Source organism: Cannabis sativa, chromosome 1 (assembly GCF_029168945.1).
Source record: "Cannabis sativa cultivar Pink pepper isolate KNU-18-1 chromosome 1, ASM2916894v1, whole genome shotgun sequence".
Taxonomy (NCBI): domain Eukaryota; kingdom Viridiplantae; phylum Streptophyta; class Magnoliopsida; order Rosales; family Cannabaceae; genus Cannabis; species Cannabis sativa.
In genome coordinates, this window is record NC_083601.1 from 31,494,535 (window position 1) to 31,510,982 (window position 16,448).

At 33.1% G+C, this 16,448-nt stretch overlaps 2 protein-coding genes across 2 annotated transcripts; one reads left to right on the plus strand and one right to left on the minus strand.

Moving 5' to 3' along the window:
- Window positions 1-1,397: 1,397 nt before the first annotated feature.
- LOC115706034 (probable 2-oxoglutarate-dependent dioxygenase SLC1) lies at window positions 1,398-4,565 on the plus strand. Its single transcript, XM_030633535.2, has 4 exons — window positions 1,398-2,027; window positions 2,452-2,705; window positions 2,803-3,148; window positions 4,138-4,565. The coding sequence occupies exons 1-4, from the start codon at window positions 1,746-1,748 to the stop codon at window positions 4,384-4,386; spliced, it is 1,131 nt and encodes a 376-aa protein (XP_030489395.2). The 5' UTR covers window positions 1,398-1,745; the 3' UTR covers window positions 4,387-4,565.
- Window positions 4,566-7,051: 2,486 nt separating this feature from the next.
- On the minus strand, window positions 7,052-12,734 carry LOC115706033 (uncharacterized). Its single transcript, XM_030633534.2, has 7 exons — window positions 10,782-12,734; window positions 10,319-10,437; window positions 8,686-9,312; window positions 8,281-8,593; window positions 7,944-8,109; window positions 7,592-7,694; window positions 7,052-7,475 (listed from the first exon to the last, which is right to left on the minus strand). Exons 1-7 carry the CDS (start codon window positions 11,937-11,939, stop codon window positions 7,358-7,360), a joined length of 2,604 nt encoding a protein of 867 aa, XP_030489394.2. The 5' UTR covers window positions 11,940-12,734; the 3' UTR covers window positions 7,052-7,357.
- Between the last annotated feature and the right edge of the window lie 3,714 nt (window positions 12,735-16,448).

Consider the following 16,448-nt stretch of genomic DNA (forward strand, 5'->3'; position numbering starts at 1 on the left):
CCGTTGAATGTAGAGATACCCTACCCTACATTTGTCCGATTTGTGTATGACATTATTATGGTAAGGTATGATACAGCGACAATGCTGTTGAATATAGAGATACCTTATTCCATAGCAATGGTAGGACTAAATGTGCTCATGTTATTGTAGGGCCAGTTAAGCTCAGGTTGTGTATGGAGTGGCTATGATACGCCACATTATGGTAAAGACATGATATGATTGAAATAATTACTATATGTTATTGCTATGAGTATGATGTCAGGGTTGTGATCCCTACATATATGTAATGGTTTCGTTTAGTACAAATATATGGTATATGATATAGCTTTCCATATCTGGAGTTATTTAAGTTACAATTATGAGCTAAGGTATATAATATTGTTAAGACTGGATACGTTAATATTATAAAGAATCGTATTATTGTGAATTTTAAGATATATTTAGTGTATTGAATGCTATTGTATGTTAAGCATTTCCTTACTGGGCTTTTAGCTCACCCCCCTTACTTTCCCCCTACAGGCAATAGACAGGGAACATTGAATGTAAGTTTGATGAGTTGGGTCAGTTCTGGTATGTATACTGCGAGGGGCTATGGACGAGCAAACGGTCTAGAACGCCGGTGGAGCCTTGGTTTTGTTTTTTTATATAGTAAAGTAATCTCAGCTCAGTGGGGTGTTACAAATTTATTTATTTATTTTTTTGCACTCAACTACTTATTTTGTTTTTAATATGAATGATCATTCACCTTTTTGCATATTTATTGTAAAACCCACTGTGTATAAGTTGTGTATAGAGAAATACTATTGTTATCTCGTTACAAATGGTATCAGAGCCTTGACCCAGCCGGAAGTGTGGTCGACGAGGACGTCGGACCCCGTAAGGGGGGTGATTGTGACAGTCAGTAGTCCCGTGATCCGTAAGGGGAAAAACCAGGTAAGCTGTGCAATCCCACACCGCCTGGGGAAGGTCAAGTGGGATGATTCTGAGACTGCGTAGGTATGGGACTACACAGTTGAAGAGGGCTTAAATGAATTGATTGGTACTACCTATGTCAACAAGGTGCATCTTGTTTTTCGGTAGCCCATCACGAAAGAACTCCACAGTTAAGCGTGCTTAGCCTGGAGTAATTTAAGGATGGGTGACCTCCTGGGAAGTTTTCCCAGGAAGCGTGCGAGTGAGGACAAAGCACGCTGGAAACACTCGTGTTGGTCTGTAGGGCCAGTCATCAATCCAGGAAGCAGCCGGAGTGGCGTACTCGTGTATAAGAGCCATTCATTCCGTGGGTGTAAGGACCCAATGGAGGCTTGAAGCGGGGACGTTACACAAACAATATAAAAATAATAAATAAATAATAAAAAGAGTATAACATCAAAATATTTCTTGTTATAATTATTTTATTATTTTTGTGAATTTAAGAAATAATTCCATTATTTATTACACATACATAAATATATTTTTCATTTCTAATTTCGATATTTTATATATATATATATGTATAAGTGTAGATGGTATCCTTATATTTTATAAGGTTCAAGGTTGCACCATTTCTTCACTTCTTCTCGTTTCTATATAGTTTCCTATAGCTCCCTTTTTCTCTCTTTATTATATATTTTTTATAGCGAATCATCTTTAGTTTTAATTGGTATATTATAATTAGTCGAGTTTAGACTTAATATTATATCTTTTTGGAAAACTTGATCAGAATAAGAAAGCAAGATATAATCAGGTGACGAGGCAAGGCAATAATGGATTTGGCGAATGAAGGTGATGAAACGACGTCGTTGGTGGGTGCATATGATGAGTATTACCAAATGGGAGTGAGAAGCTTAATGGAGAAAGAAAATATAAAAAAAGTTCCAAACAAGTACATACTGAGCGAGGCAGAGAGACCAAATTACAATTTGGAAATTAATAATACTAACCTCATCAACTTACCTGTCATCGATTTTGCTCAGCTTCAAGCCTCCAATAGATCCCTAGTGATCAATTCCCTTGCAAAAGCTTGCCAAGATTATGGATTTTTTCAGGTGCTGTTAATTGTTATTCTCTCCCTCTCAATTACTTTTAGGCACGGTCTTATATATAATTTCATATGATTTTTTTTTAGTATAATTTGCGGATAAATTTTTTATGTTTTAATTTTTATACACTTAATTTTTGATTAATATTTCTTTAATTTTAATTCTGTTTGCAAATTTGAAACATTAGTTACACATCCATATACATGGCTTGTTTTTATGTCACAGCAGTGTACAAACCCTTTTATTTGACATTTAATAGTTAAATTTAACTAATGTTTTAAATTTACAAAATAAAGTTAATGTCGGAGTATTCCTAAAAAAATAATCAGAGAATTAATTGCATGTAAAAAATTGGCAACTAATTATTTATTTTTCTATACTAATATATAAAGTACTAATAAATTAAGATTATATATGTATGTGGATGCAGTTAGTGAACCATGGTATTAAGGGAGATGTTATTGATAGAATGAAAGATGCAAGTAAAAGATTTTTTGAGCTGCCTTCGAGTGAAAGATCCAAGTACATGAGTAATGACATGTGTTCCCCAGTTCGTTATGGAACTAGCTTCAATCAAAATAATGATAAAGTGTATTGTTGGAGAGATTTCTTAAAGCTTAGTTGCCATCCTGCTTTGTCTCAAAATTTTCCTCACCATTGGCCTTCTTCTCCCCTTGATCTAAGGTAATTAATTAAGCACTTATATGTATATATTATTGCATGAGATTGTAATAAAAATGAGTACATAATTATGATCATATATATGTATTTATATATATAGGGAAGCAGCTGTTGAGTTCTCATTGGGAATTAAATCCGTGTATATGATGGTGATGGAGGCTATTCTTGAGAGCTTAGGGCTAATTAACCAAGATGATGATGATAATGATGAGATTAATAAAGATATTAGTGAAGAGGGGAGTCAAATAGTTGTGATGAACTGGTACCCAGCATGCCCTGAGCCTGAGTTAACCCTAGGAATGCCACCTCACTCTGACTATGGATTGCTCACTCTTCTTCTTCAAGATGAACAAGTTGAAGGACTTCAGATTCAACATCAAGGAACATGGCTTAATCTCAAACCCATTCCTAATTCTTTTGTTGTTAACGTCGGTGATCATCTTGAGGTTAGTAGCTGTTAATTACTATATATATTCAAAACTAAAATGTATCACAATATATTATAAGTAAATACTAAATTTAATTCCTGACACATTTACTAATCGAAATCCTAGATTTTAAATATCATACTAAGGTTAAGGTCACTTGATAGGAATATATATGTTTATAACTTATTCAACTAATTTATATATGTAAACCAAAGATGACTCTTTTAAAATAGAAAAGTATACACACTTTTAAGTGTCATTTTTGAATTATAAGGCAAAACTAATCTAATATAATAAATGGATTAACGTGTCAACCCCATATATAATGATACTTAAACCCCTTTATTTAAAAAAGAAAAAAAATCAAAATCCAATCTATTTGGAGTAGTGGTAATATAATTATCATGTCTTACTCATCTTGTCCCTCCTGCAAAATATAATGATTGGAACCATAACAAAAGGTGTTACTGTTAAGCCAATTCGTGTTTGTCATGCATGCTTATCTAAATAGTTTTTTTGCTATAGTTTATCGATCGATTACACTAAATTATCATCTATATAATAATGTATTTAATTTTTTTATATATATATGTATATTTTTGAAATTTGATAATCGTGATAGTACTATAGGTGTCGACCAGAAAAATCCTAGTGGCCCCAAGTTTTTTATGAGAGTTTATTATTAGGAGAGAATCTAATTAATTATAACTAACACATTCCAACATTTAATCGGCCTTAACAATGCACCAAAATAGATAAAATTATTCCCTAAAACTAGATAATTAAATATGTATTGGATGTTAAATTAATCGGGGTTTTTTTTTAATAATAATTTCAAAGAATACATATATATTTAAAGCATGAGACATCGCCATTAACCGAATCTTCATGCACTGGTTGGTTACTATCATATATATATGTATTGACTTTTATATAAAGAAATTATGTGAACAGAAACAATTCAAATATTAATATAAGACTTTTATGTGTGTGTGTTCTGTGTTCAGATATTGAGTAATGGAAGATACAAGAGCGTGTTACACAGAGTGGTTGTGAACAGTTCAAAGTCAAGAATGTCCATTGCTTCACTTCACAGCGTGGGTTTGAACTGCATGATTGAGGCATCACCTAAACTCATCGATGAAACCAACCCAAAACGCTATATGGACACTGACTTCTCCTCCTTCCTCCACCACTTAGCTTCTCGTCAACACAACAACAACAAGACTTTTTTGGATTCTAGAAAACTATTTTAATTATTATTAATATTAATATTAATATTACACACCACATTATCAATCCCTTTGTCTTATATATATTTACCCTACTATTTATAATTGTGCTCATAGACAATATCAATTAAGAAAAAAAATATTGGTTATATTAATAGTCATTATTTAATAAAATTTTATTAAGAATATGAAAAATTATTACTATTTATTTTTTATTATTTAAATTATAGTAATATGGTAAATAAACATACTCCTTTTATGTTTTATTTACAATTTTATTGTTTAAAATTTTTAATTATAAAAATACGTTTGTAAAGTTATAAAATTACAAAAATACATTTTGTTCGGCAAAAACTAAAAAAGACAATTAAAAAACAACCAGTAATCAACCTTACGATAACTATAATAAAATTATAAATAAACTATACAAACAAAAAATAACCAGAAATATAAACTCATAATAACTATAAATAAACCATAAAATAACTAAAAGAAAAAGTATTTTTATAAATAAAAAAGTAAAAATAAATAATTTTCCGTGTTGATGTAATTTTATAATTTTTAAAATTTTTTTGATTTATTATGTAAGTTTTTCAAATAAAAATATAAAGTTTAATAAAATTAATTTATCATAATAACCCGTGGTATTATAGTAAATAAAAAATAACATTTACTATGTACTAAATTTAGTACAACTTTTAACATGTATTAAATTTAACACACTTTTTAAAACACTGTTAAAATAATAATGTTTTTAAAATATATGTAAAAACACAACAATACAATATACATTACTTTTCTTTTCAATTCATTGGATGGTCTTAATAATTTATTAAGATTATTGACTTTCTCCTAAATATATATGTATTTATTAATTAATTAATACTATGATGCCATTTAAAACTCGACCGTGTTATTTTTTGTTGGACTCTTAATACAAAGAGATTGAGAGAGACACGTATATATGGACAACACTATCTATCTATTATGAATATGAACATGACCACAGTAGCGCGCGCTAGCTCCTACGTACTCCTATACGTAATAATTTATTATATGAAAATGATAATAAAGTATTGTAAATAATGATTAAATACGTCTTCATCATCATCTTTCTTGATATGACCTGAAATAGTGGAATGCGAATGATTTTAACTAGTTGCGGTCTTTTAAGGGAACCTCATCATGATCAAACACCACCTATTTTTTCCACGAAAATAATAAGTGACTTCAACTAAACGAAGCCGTGAAAATTTATTTCAATGTTTTCTTTTTCTTAGTTAATTTGAAGTTTTTATATGTGAAAATTTTATGTCTTACAAGCAGAAAGACACAAAAAAATTGTATGTTTTGTTTCTTCCAAGTTTAAAGTTTTGGAAAGTGACTCAAATCAAATGAACTCATAAATCTCTCTCTCTCTCTCTCTCTCTCTCTCTCTCTCTCTCTCTCTCTCTCTCTCTCTCTCTCTCTCTCTCTCTCGTTTATTTTTTATATTTTGAAAATCAGCTCTATGACTGTTTCCATTCCTTAGATTCTCTAATGAACTAGGTGACCAGAAAAGGAAATTCGTTGTAAATGCTCTTAATCTGCTTGCATCCCAAAAGTGCATGGTCGTTTCCTCTAACATATTGCCATACTACAATAGCAGTGCAATAGAGATTCTCTCATATAAGATTCAACATTTGCACGTATCTATTGCCTTTTCTTAAAAATATAATAATAATATCTGGTTAAACTTGGCATTTAGCAGTTAATCCTCTAGTGACTAAAAGTTTTTATTTTTATATTAACAAACTGGGTTTCATCTATTTGTCAAATAGACAACTGCAGAACAGAACCTACTACTCCTAAGTAAAATCAGAAAAAGTAGTCTCTTTGAACTGTTGAGGAAATGATGAGAATTCAAATCATTAGATTCTTTTTCTTTGTTTTAGTTTTAGGATGGGGAGAAGACTGAAATCGTTTCAGAATATGGATCGAAAAAGATGAATATAAATAGCAAACTTTGGCCACAGGACACAAAATTAACAATAAACTCAGTCTGGACAACTTTGTAATAAAAGCTTAAATCAAACATCCAAATGTGAGAGTTTCAGCCATAAAAGAAAATTCCAGATATAATATACAAAAATAGCATGATGTTTTCCAACTTTAAATGCCATCATACTTTGATGGTCATAGTTCATGTTTCCAACAACGAAAGTCATGTTTGTTCCATAGAACACTACAGCATCATTATTTTATTTTATACTTTATATGAACAAAGACAACCTAAATCTATAACCACCATCGGAAAATGATTCATTAAGAAACCATTCCTCCTTTCTCAAAAAAAAAAAGAAAGAAAGAAATCATTCCTGTTTAATATTTGAAGAAAAAGTTGCTCGTAAAAGAAAATGAAGAAAAAGAGGCTACAATCTATCTAGTCATAGTCAACAAAAATATTTGATTACTACCCATCAACAGCTTAAGAATCAAGACTCGAGAAAAACTAACACAACAAATTAAGTAATAGAAAATAGGGAGAACCAATTATTTACACTGTAATAATTATTGTTTATGATATCCACCGACACATCTAAATAGAACTCTCGTACCAGTTCCTTGTGGAAGAGTTTCGTTGCTTGTAACAGAGTATCAAACTATCACCCAATAGAAACACTAAAAAAATCAATTGGACCAGAGTATATAAGTAACAAAAGAATTTTCTTTTTTCAGACATTTTATTTACGCAAGAATGATGAATCAACAATGCCATTTGTTATTCCAATTATACAATGCATCGATGTGGTCATATATATATTATATAATCAGAAAAACAGAAGCAACTACTCAACACTCTACAAGTGAGAATCACACAGAGGCTTCCCTTGAATGAAAGGAACAAGCACTGGCGCTCTCTTAACGGTTAACACTCAATTCTATTTCACTTATTATTTGCTTTCTTTTTCTTTTTCTTTTTGTCTCCTCCTTTCTCTTCATTTAGCTGTTATTTTTACAGTATGGAATAAGCTCGGATCACCTCAATGATCGGCGCTCGACACAATGGACACTTTCCTCCACCACGAACCAACTCATTTGCACATTTTGAGCAAGTGCACATGTGCCCGCATCTGCAAAGTGTAAAGAAAACAAATAATCAAAACCAAAAAAAATTGTCACTAAACATCAATACAGTATAATAATAAAAAGGGGGGAATAAAATGTCACTAAAAGAATACAATCATACCTATACAAAAGAGAATCAATTTGGCTGTCGCAACAAACACAGCAAGTTCCTTTCCTGACATGACCCCATCTAATGCCATCTTCTGATGTCTCGGGAACCAACCCTGAAATGAAATTGCAAATGTGAATTCTATGCTATCAGAAATTCATAAAGGTGATTAGACTAATTCATGAATATAATTACAAAACAAAATAAAGAAATTCCATAATGAGAAGCTCCATTCAAATGTGACAATTGTATGCTACCCTAATTATAATTACAACCCCTAATTATAATTACAACCTGTGTATATTATTTTTCGAAAACCAATGACAACAGTGCTAATTTTCCACATAAAAGTGTGCACACAAACCTTTTTCACCAGCTGATCGATTCAGTGCTGCGGAAACTTCCTGTCTGACTGAACGCTGCAACTCCAGCTGCATATCCATGCAAGCCTCCAACATCCTTTGCATGTGGCTCATGCCTTGTTGAAGTCTAGCCATGTCGGCTCTCAGATCATTAATCATCTCCCATTCCTGCTCGGTCCAGGGTAACATTCATTCAAAACTTAAAAAAGCAATTATTGTGTAAAAAAAAGTGGACAGTGAACATGTGACAGGAGTCTCCATACAGAAGGAAAAACACCTTTCATTCATACTGAAATTTAGACTTAGTTCCTTGTTTGTCACACAAGTACAATTACTCACAATTTCTGAGCGGTGCATGTTATGTCGATTCCAGCCAGTGTGATGTAAGTCCTGATGCCAAAGTGGCTGTGGTGGGGGTACTGGCGGAGAAGGTAACACAAGAGCAGGTCTGTTAATGGCATCAAGCTGAGCTTCATTTTGCTCATCCCTTTGTTGCTCCTGATCCCGTTCTGGTGAAGTAGGAGTTGATATTGGCAAATTTCTATGCAAATCCCAGTCAATGGGTGAACGACTTTGCCTTTCCACATATGATTGTATCAACTGGTCAAGACTTTCCCGGAAACCACTGCGAAGAAGATTAGAAACGCTCCTCCTGCAAAAAGAAGTTAAGGAGCACAAGAATTAAACATGCTAATGATGTATAATATTAAATAGAAATTAAACCTTCTTTAGTAGATAAACTACCTGCTCAAAAGTTCCCTGAGCTCCATACTGTACACATTGTCATCATCAGGTGGATGAAATCTATTAAATCTTCTAATTGGAACAGTGCGGCGATTTCTCAAAGAACCAGAAGGCCCTACTGACCAGCTTCCAGCACCATCCCGGGTGCCATCCCTTTGCCAAACCCCTTGGGGCTGCCGTGCAAGGCTATCTTCTCTATCAGGATTCCTAGGAGTCTCCTCAGGCCAATTATTGACTGAACTGTCATGCCAATTCCCATCCATGTCCTCCGTGTTTCCATCTCTCCATTCATTAAACTGGCCAAAGGATGTCTGTGGCCAATTTGCTCTCCCATCTTCTGGGATTGGCGCTTGCGAATTGGTTGCTTGACTTGAAGTTTCCTGCACATTAATACGCTCAGCAGCTGTGTTGCTCTCTGAATTTCCCATACGATCAGACAAACGGCTGATATCAACTTCTTGACTCGTAGACTGTAACTGTTCATGATTTTCATGTTGGACATCCTGTGGAGCATTTGTTTGATTTTGATCATCTCCAGAATCATCAATATCACTATTAGCTGTGGATTCAGACTGGTTGCCAGCTTGTCCACGAACTATAGTTTCTAATCTTGAACGAAACCCTTCCCTAGCCAGATAAAGAGATTTGTCATCAGGGCAACTGAGTCAATTTTCTTTCAATAAATACGGTTTAACTTAATTCTGCTAATGTCAAGAATCAGAGATATCAAGCAAAATACAGGAAACAATGTATATCAAACCTACATAGCAAAAGGTCATCAATTGTATACCCTATGTACCACCATTGGAAAAACAATAGAAATTTGTAGTATAGGAGTCCAAACTCAAATAATCCTAGAATAATATTCCAACAGACATCGACAAAATAAATGTACACCCTACCAGGTTTATGCAAGGTAAAGACCTCCACAATAGTGATCAACCTCTATAATAGAAAGAGTTCATCTCTATAATCTCAGCCAACCTAAACTCCTTTCACAAGCATCAAAATCTCCTAACAAATTATGTGCATGGTTACTAATCCCTAACAAAAAAGAATCATAAAAATGAAGAGGAACGATTAGGAATTCAAAAATTAAGTCATCCTTTCTCAATTTACTAACTATGAGGAATATGAAAAGAAAACTAGTGTCTAAATGGCTAACACATGAGCATTCATTACAGTCGATTATTTAAATTTTATTAATAAACACGGTAAAAGAAACGACATGTATCATAATATAAATTTATCGACACTAACATAGCAACAAGATCATCTTTCACTTGAGGAAGAGGAGAATAGAAGAAAATTATAAATGAATAACAAAACCACTTTAACAAAAAAGATTAGCACACTTGTTCCCAAAAATAAAACAAAGACTTTACATAAATTATTCTCCTAAAGATGAAAGATGCTGCATGAGCCTTCAACAATGGGCAAACCAACAAGTGAAATTACAAGACTGCTCCAGGAACACTAACTATTTCCCAAAAGTAATTAATCATTGCAAAGTGTAGTCTCCAATGCATGAAAACAACGATAAAAGGTGGGAAATACAGTTATTTACACAATTTAAAACTGTTGAGTTTACCAATCACTGAAGCAAGTCAAGAAAAAACAAATGCTAGCATACCTTAAACCAGAAACAGTGTGCCGCTGTCTCAATTGAACTAACTCACTCGCTGCCATTGAAGGAGGTCTTTCTTCTTCAACAGGTCTTTCATTTCTCAAAAATCTACCTCTTAATAATGACTGAAAGAAACAGTTTCGAATTAGGAACCAATCATTTATGGAAGATATATACATATATATATATGTGTGTTTATGTATACACTCCTAATCAAAGAAACAATGTTTAAGAAACTACCTTAACAAACAAAAACAATAAAAATCATAACACACTCAGATCCTTATATTATGAGCCATGTATATAGAATGACAGAAACTAATCCCAGAAACATTTCTAAATGCTTGGAATCCACTTTCATGCATTTATACCAAGCTCCTTGGATGAAAGCATAATACAAGAATAAGGTCATTAGTAAGAAGAAAAAGAAAGATGTTATAAGGTATTGGCAGCACAATATTATACTGACCTGAATTCGATTTCGATGAGCAAAATCAGAGACAGCGCGATGCTCCAATAGACCCTGAAGCTCCCTCTGCCTTTCCCTCTCAATCCTAACAAGCAAATCAATCAGAGCTTGTCTTCCTCGCAGCCTCAGCATGTCTCTCCGAACATGCTCAGGCTGGCCTTCATCTTGTTCGGAAGCCAAGCCACGGGCTTGACCAACTTGAGCACCAGACCCACTGACTTGAACTTGATTTTCTCTCCGGCTACCACGTGATCCTCTTTGCTGACTTGTCATTTGCACCCACTCCCTAACAATTCTCACCCTTTCACGCTCAGTTTCACCAAGCCACTCAGCTCTGTGACTATTGTTTCTTTGACCAACACTTGCAGAATGCTCACTAATGCCACTTTCCATCCACCCTCGCACAATCTGCCTCACTCTCTCCCTCTCAACATCACCAAGATCAGGAGATTGCTCCCGACTTGACCCATTGTTGTCCCCACGTTGATTCTGTGAACCCATCTGTTCGTGTGGCCAAGGGCCATAATCATTCTCACTCTCACTTGCGTCCTCTAAACTCCCCTGATTAACACTCTCCCTGATATCTGACATGTTTGTGCTAGAGTCATTGGTAGTAGTAGACTCGACACTCCTCTGCTGCCTCAGCCTTTCCCGTGCCCGGCGGCTCAGCACATGTTCATCTTCCAACTCCCTCCACATTTGCAAAATTGTGGAGGCCTGAGTGCTTGGCCTCTCTACAGCCCCCTGCCGCCCCGAAGTTGGTGACTGTGATTCACTCAAAAAAGAAGAATCAAGCATCGAAACTGTGTGCAGACCGGCAAGTGCCATCAATTCTGTCTCTCGATTTCTCCTCTCAATAGTTGTAATCATCTCTTGTGCCTGCCTAGCAGCCCACCTGCTCAAAATCCGAGAGTGGCGACGCCGTGCAGCTGATGACTCAGCCAAATCATCACCCTCCAAATCAGACCTTCGTCTCCTACGCACAAGCTGATCACCTTCATCATCCTCATCGTCAGGATTGCGAGTTGAACTACAAGACGCGAATGACATACAATCATCCAAATGCCCACGCATCATCAATTCTTCAAATCCACGCTCAAAGTCAGAGCAGGCATCAGTAGATTCCGGCTTCTGTTGTAGCGGTTCAAAATCCGCCATTCCCTTTAACCCAATCAACTCCTACAAAACCTCACGCCCAAACCCAGTTTTTCAACCCCTAAAATTCAATTCCCAAGTTACAGCTACACCTCCATCCCCAACCCACATAATATTAAGAAAATAATAACTAAATTCGTCTAAACCACTATTTTACAATCTTTAACAACAAACACGCAACCCTAGTAAAAAGAAAAAAAATTAAAAAAGAAAAAATGAAGAAGAAGAAGAAGAATACGGAAAAAATAAAATTAAAAGCCCTACTCAGATTAAAATTCCATTTAAACTCCAAGGAACACCATCTAAAGCAATTACATTGACAATTCTAAAAATAATTCGGAAAGGGCAATTCAAATGGATATTAGATCGGCCTGAGATCATGTGTAGAGACGAAAACGATAGAAAATGCTTGAATTGTACAGCGGAAATTAGGTTTCGGATTGGTGCAAAAAGGTAATAACGTACCTCAGAAGCTTCTGTTCTTTCTTTTCCCTACAGTCTCTCTCTATCTGTGTATATACACAAAAATATACATATACACATATAAATTAATATATGTTTATGTGTGTGTACGTTTGTCTATGACTCAGTCATATGAATTTCTGCGTATAGAAACCCTAGTTTCTTGGAAAGCTAAACAAATGTGAGTGAAAAGGGAGAGAAAATAATAATGGTTGAAGAAAGATCAGAGAGAAGAGAATGATTTTCTCAGAATTTATAAATTAACATTCTCGTAGAGAAGAAGAGAGAAAGAGAAGACCACCCTATTATTATTATTATTATTATTATTATTATTTTATTTTTCTTTTGTGTAAGAAAATTATAAAATAAATAAATAAATAAATTGGATAGACGATGTAGAGAGAGAGCGGCAATCTATTAGGTATGCCACGTATAATTAACTATTTTCAGAAATTAAAAAAATATTGAGTTTTTTATTCACGCAATCAAACAATGCCACGTATGTTCTTCACTTCACTAATTGTTTAATATCCAAAAAGCTTGTTTTAATTATAGTTTTTTGTGGACCTTTTTCTTTTTTTTCCTATTTTTGTTTCATTATTCTTTTGTGTGGTATATATATTAGAGTTTTATAGGTCTTTCATATAGTTAATTGTGTAAACCTTGTAATGTGATTTTTTCTACAAAATATTGAATGAAAATTCATTAATGACTATATTGGTTGGAATTTAAATTAATCTTTATATATATAAAGAAAAAAATCAAAACAAGATAGTGTATGGACAGAAAATAGTGTATGAAGAAGAATATATAATAGATCACTCTAATGTGAGATTTTATTTTGACAAAAAAAAAATGTAAAATGATTTATTATAATTAAGAATATACTGTACATTTGTTTTTTTTTTCCCTTCATTAAGAACAATTTGTACATTTGTTAAACGTCTTGTCTTTAAATTTATTTTGCTTTAAAACTGAAAATTGGTATAAGAAAAAACGGGTATAATAAGAACTATTATTTGGCCCCTTTTTTTCATGTGTTTAGAGATGAGAACAAAAACCCAGAAATGTTCTTTTTTTTTCATATCACAAATAAGGTTTGACAAATATTTTCTAATGACATATTTTAGATGGAACAAACAAAACAACTTGTTTCTATTTTTTTAAAAAAAAATAAAAGTTAGTTTTGCTTTAGAAATGTATTTTTTATTCTTCATTTTTTTTTGGTTGTAGATGATTATTATTGGTAAATTTATCTTATGGTTGGAATTTTAGTTGCACTATATTTTAGATTAGCTATGAGTAAGAGTGGCAATAATATGAGTCATACTATGTTAAACCTTAGGCATGCTTACATTTCAAGTAAAAATTAGGTTGATCCGCAGTCCCCTGAATCTATAGTGTTTACATAAACACAATTAAGTCTACATTAATAAATAATCCATGAATATATTAGCATAAAATTAACTGAGTTCAAAATTAAAATTGAAAATAATATATAATTTTCAAATCATATATTTTGATATTTGGTAATGTTTACCGAAATTTTTGGAAACCGATTAATAAATAGATTAAGCTTAGAGATGAATAAATTAAAAATTAAAGAAACAAAGATTTTTACGTCGTTGGACATTAATACAAGTTAATATTGTTTACCTAGAAAAGCTTTGAAGTATTTTTACACGAGTTATCTTGCCAAAGTTTTTCAAAAACTCTAATCTTTAGCCCTTGATTTGAGAAATATTTTTCTAACCTTTTGCATAAAGGAATAATGTTTTATTTATAGGTATGAGTTGGGTGAATTCAAACTTGCTAGGGTTTAAAGGTAACAACTAAGCCTACTGATGAGGTGAAATACAATTTATATTAACTTTTTACCGATTAGGTAAGGCCTATTTTACGAGAAAACGCTCATTCGTACATGTGGGGACAGTGTGATTGTAATAGGTATCGTTCCCCATCATGTTGGTACAGTAAATGTTGGAAAAATATATGGAGTTGAACAAAAAAAATAGTTTTCTTTGGCGGTGCATGCACTCTTCAGGTCTAACGTAAGGTAGGGGTGAAAATCGGTCGGTTATGGTCGGTTTTTAAAATTTTATAACCGACCGGACGGTTACGGTTTTTATTTTACGAAAACCGTAACCGACCGTTTAGAAATTATAACCGTATAAAACCGACCGTACGGTTTTTGGCGGTTTTCGGTTTGGCGGTTTTAGGCGGTTTTTGGCGGTTTTGGGCGGTTTTGGGCGGTTTTAGGCGGTTTTTGGCGGTTTTGGGCGGTTTTTGGCGGTTTTGACGGTTTTTTGGTTAAACTATTTTTTTATTTCAAGAACCGAAAGCCGACGTGTCAGCAAAAACCGAAACCGACCGCCAAATTCGGTGATGACGTGGAACCGAAAATTCGGTTACGGTCTGGTCGGTTTGATGGTCGGTTTCGGTTTTTCGGTTTTTATGAACACCCCTAACGTAAGGGACAAAGTCCATGATTTGGTGGGCTCATGCGTCAGAGAGATGCCACGTAGGATGCTTTCTGGATGTCTCTTGGCACCTCTTCATCTATCCTTTCTAAATTACCTCATGAGGGTATCCGTATATACGCCCTGATGGATCTTTCATCTTTTGGGAAAAAACTGTTTTTTCCAGACTAAAGTGGTCCGACTTTATAGTGTCTATAAGTTGGGCTTGCATTTGGATTCAGAAAAGTAGTTCAATTTTGCTGTTGGTTTGTTTATTAACTTGATTGGACCTGAGAATGGACTCGTCTTAGCTAATTTTAGGTATTGAAAATACACGTGTTACAAAGTGTTTTAATTTAGAGTTCACACATTGGAAAAAATGAATGTATATTATATACATGTTTAAAAAATTTATTTGAATTAAATTATTTATTTTTATTAATGTGGATTAAATAGGTGAAAAATAAGATGATATAATCTTATGAGTTGAATGTTGAGAGTAATGATTGGTCATTTGTTCAAAGAACATTTTTTAAGGAAAGTATCTTAATTAGTCAAAGCCATCTATAATAAAATAACAATTAACAACTCACAATGGAAAATGACTTTTTTACTTCTTTCTTATTAGGCAGCTATAGCTAGTAGAATCATGGTGATCAATCTTGTATCAAAACACTTAAACATGTTGTCGTCTAATTAAGCTAAATTTTCTAATCCATTAATGCTATAATTAAGATAATATTTTAATTAATCATTTTAAAAATAAACTATAATTTATTGGTAATATATTTACTTATGACAATATATACCTTTTATGTTTTTTCAAAGCATTATGCAAAATCTCTAATTTGTGTTTGCCGAGGCTATTTTTGACATTAATCCATTGTATTTTAATTTAATTAAAAACACTTCCTAGAAGTTCTATATTTAACACTTGCAAAGAAAAAATGAATTAATGTGTCAAAATCGTAGTTATTATTCTAGTTGAAAAGCAAACCTCCAACTTATGAATATATTTATGCCTGATGTTTTCATGAAAAAACATGCCAAAGGTAATTAAACAACAACTTTTGATATAAATAAATAAATATATAATATATTTAAATTTGTTTGATAATTTAAAAGGAAAGTACTAGAAATTTCCCTACAATTTCTTTATTATTATTATTATTTTAAAGGAAAATCAATCTTGATTTAACTTCCAAATTCAGCCACCAACTAATGAAGTAAATTAATTGGGGCATCCCCCAAATTAAACTTATGATCATGATATAAAATGGAACTTTAACGAATTCATGAGCAACCAACCACGACTTTACAAAACAAAATGACATATATCTCAAATCAACAAGCATCGATTTACATTCTTGAATTACAATACCAAACAAAGATATCACTGCACCATTGTTAAACAATCGATCTACACCAGGGTCTTGTCTGTTGACTTTTCAGCAAACTCAACACTTCTTGAACTCACATGGCTTTAGCTAAGCCCACTTTCACTATATATGCGTAAAAAGTTTGGTACACCCTTCTACTAATAAGTCATGTGAATCTCGGGCAATAATTCCCAAACCATATCTCATATCTT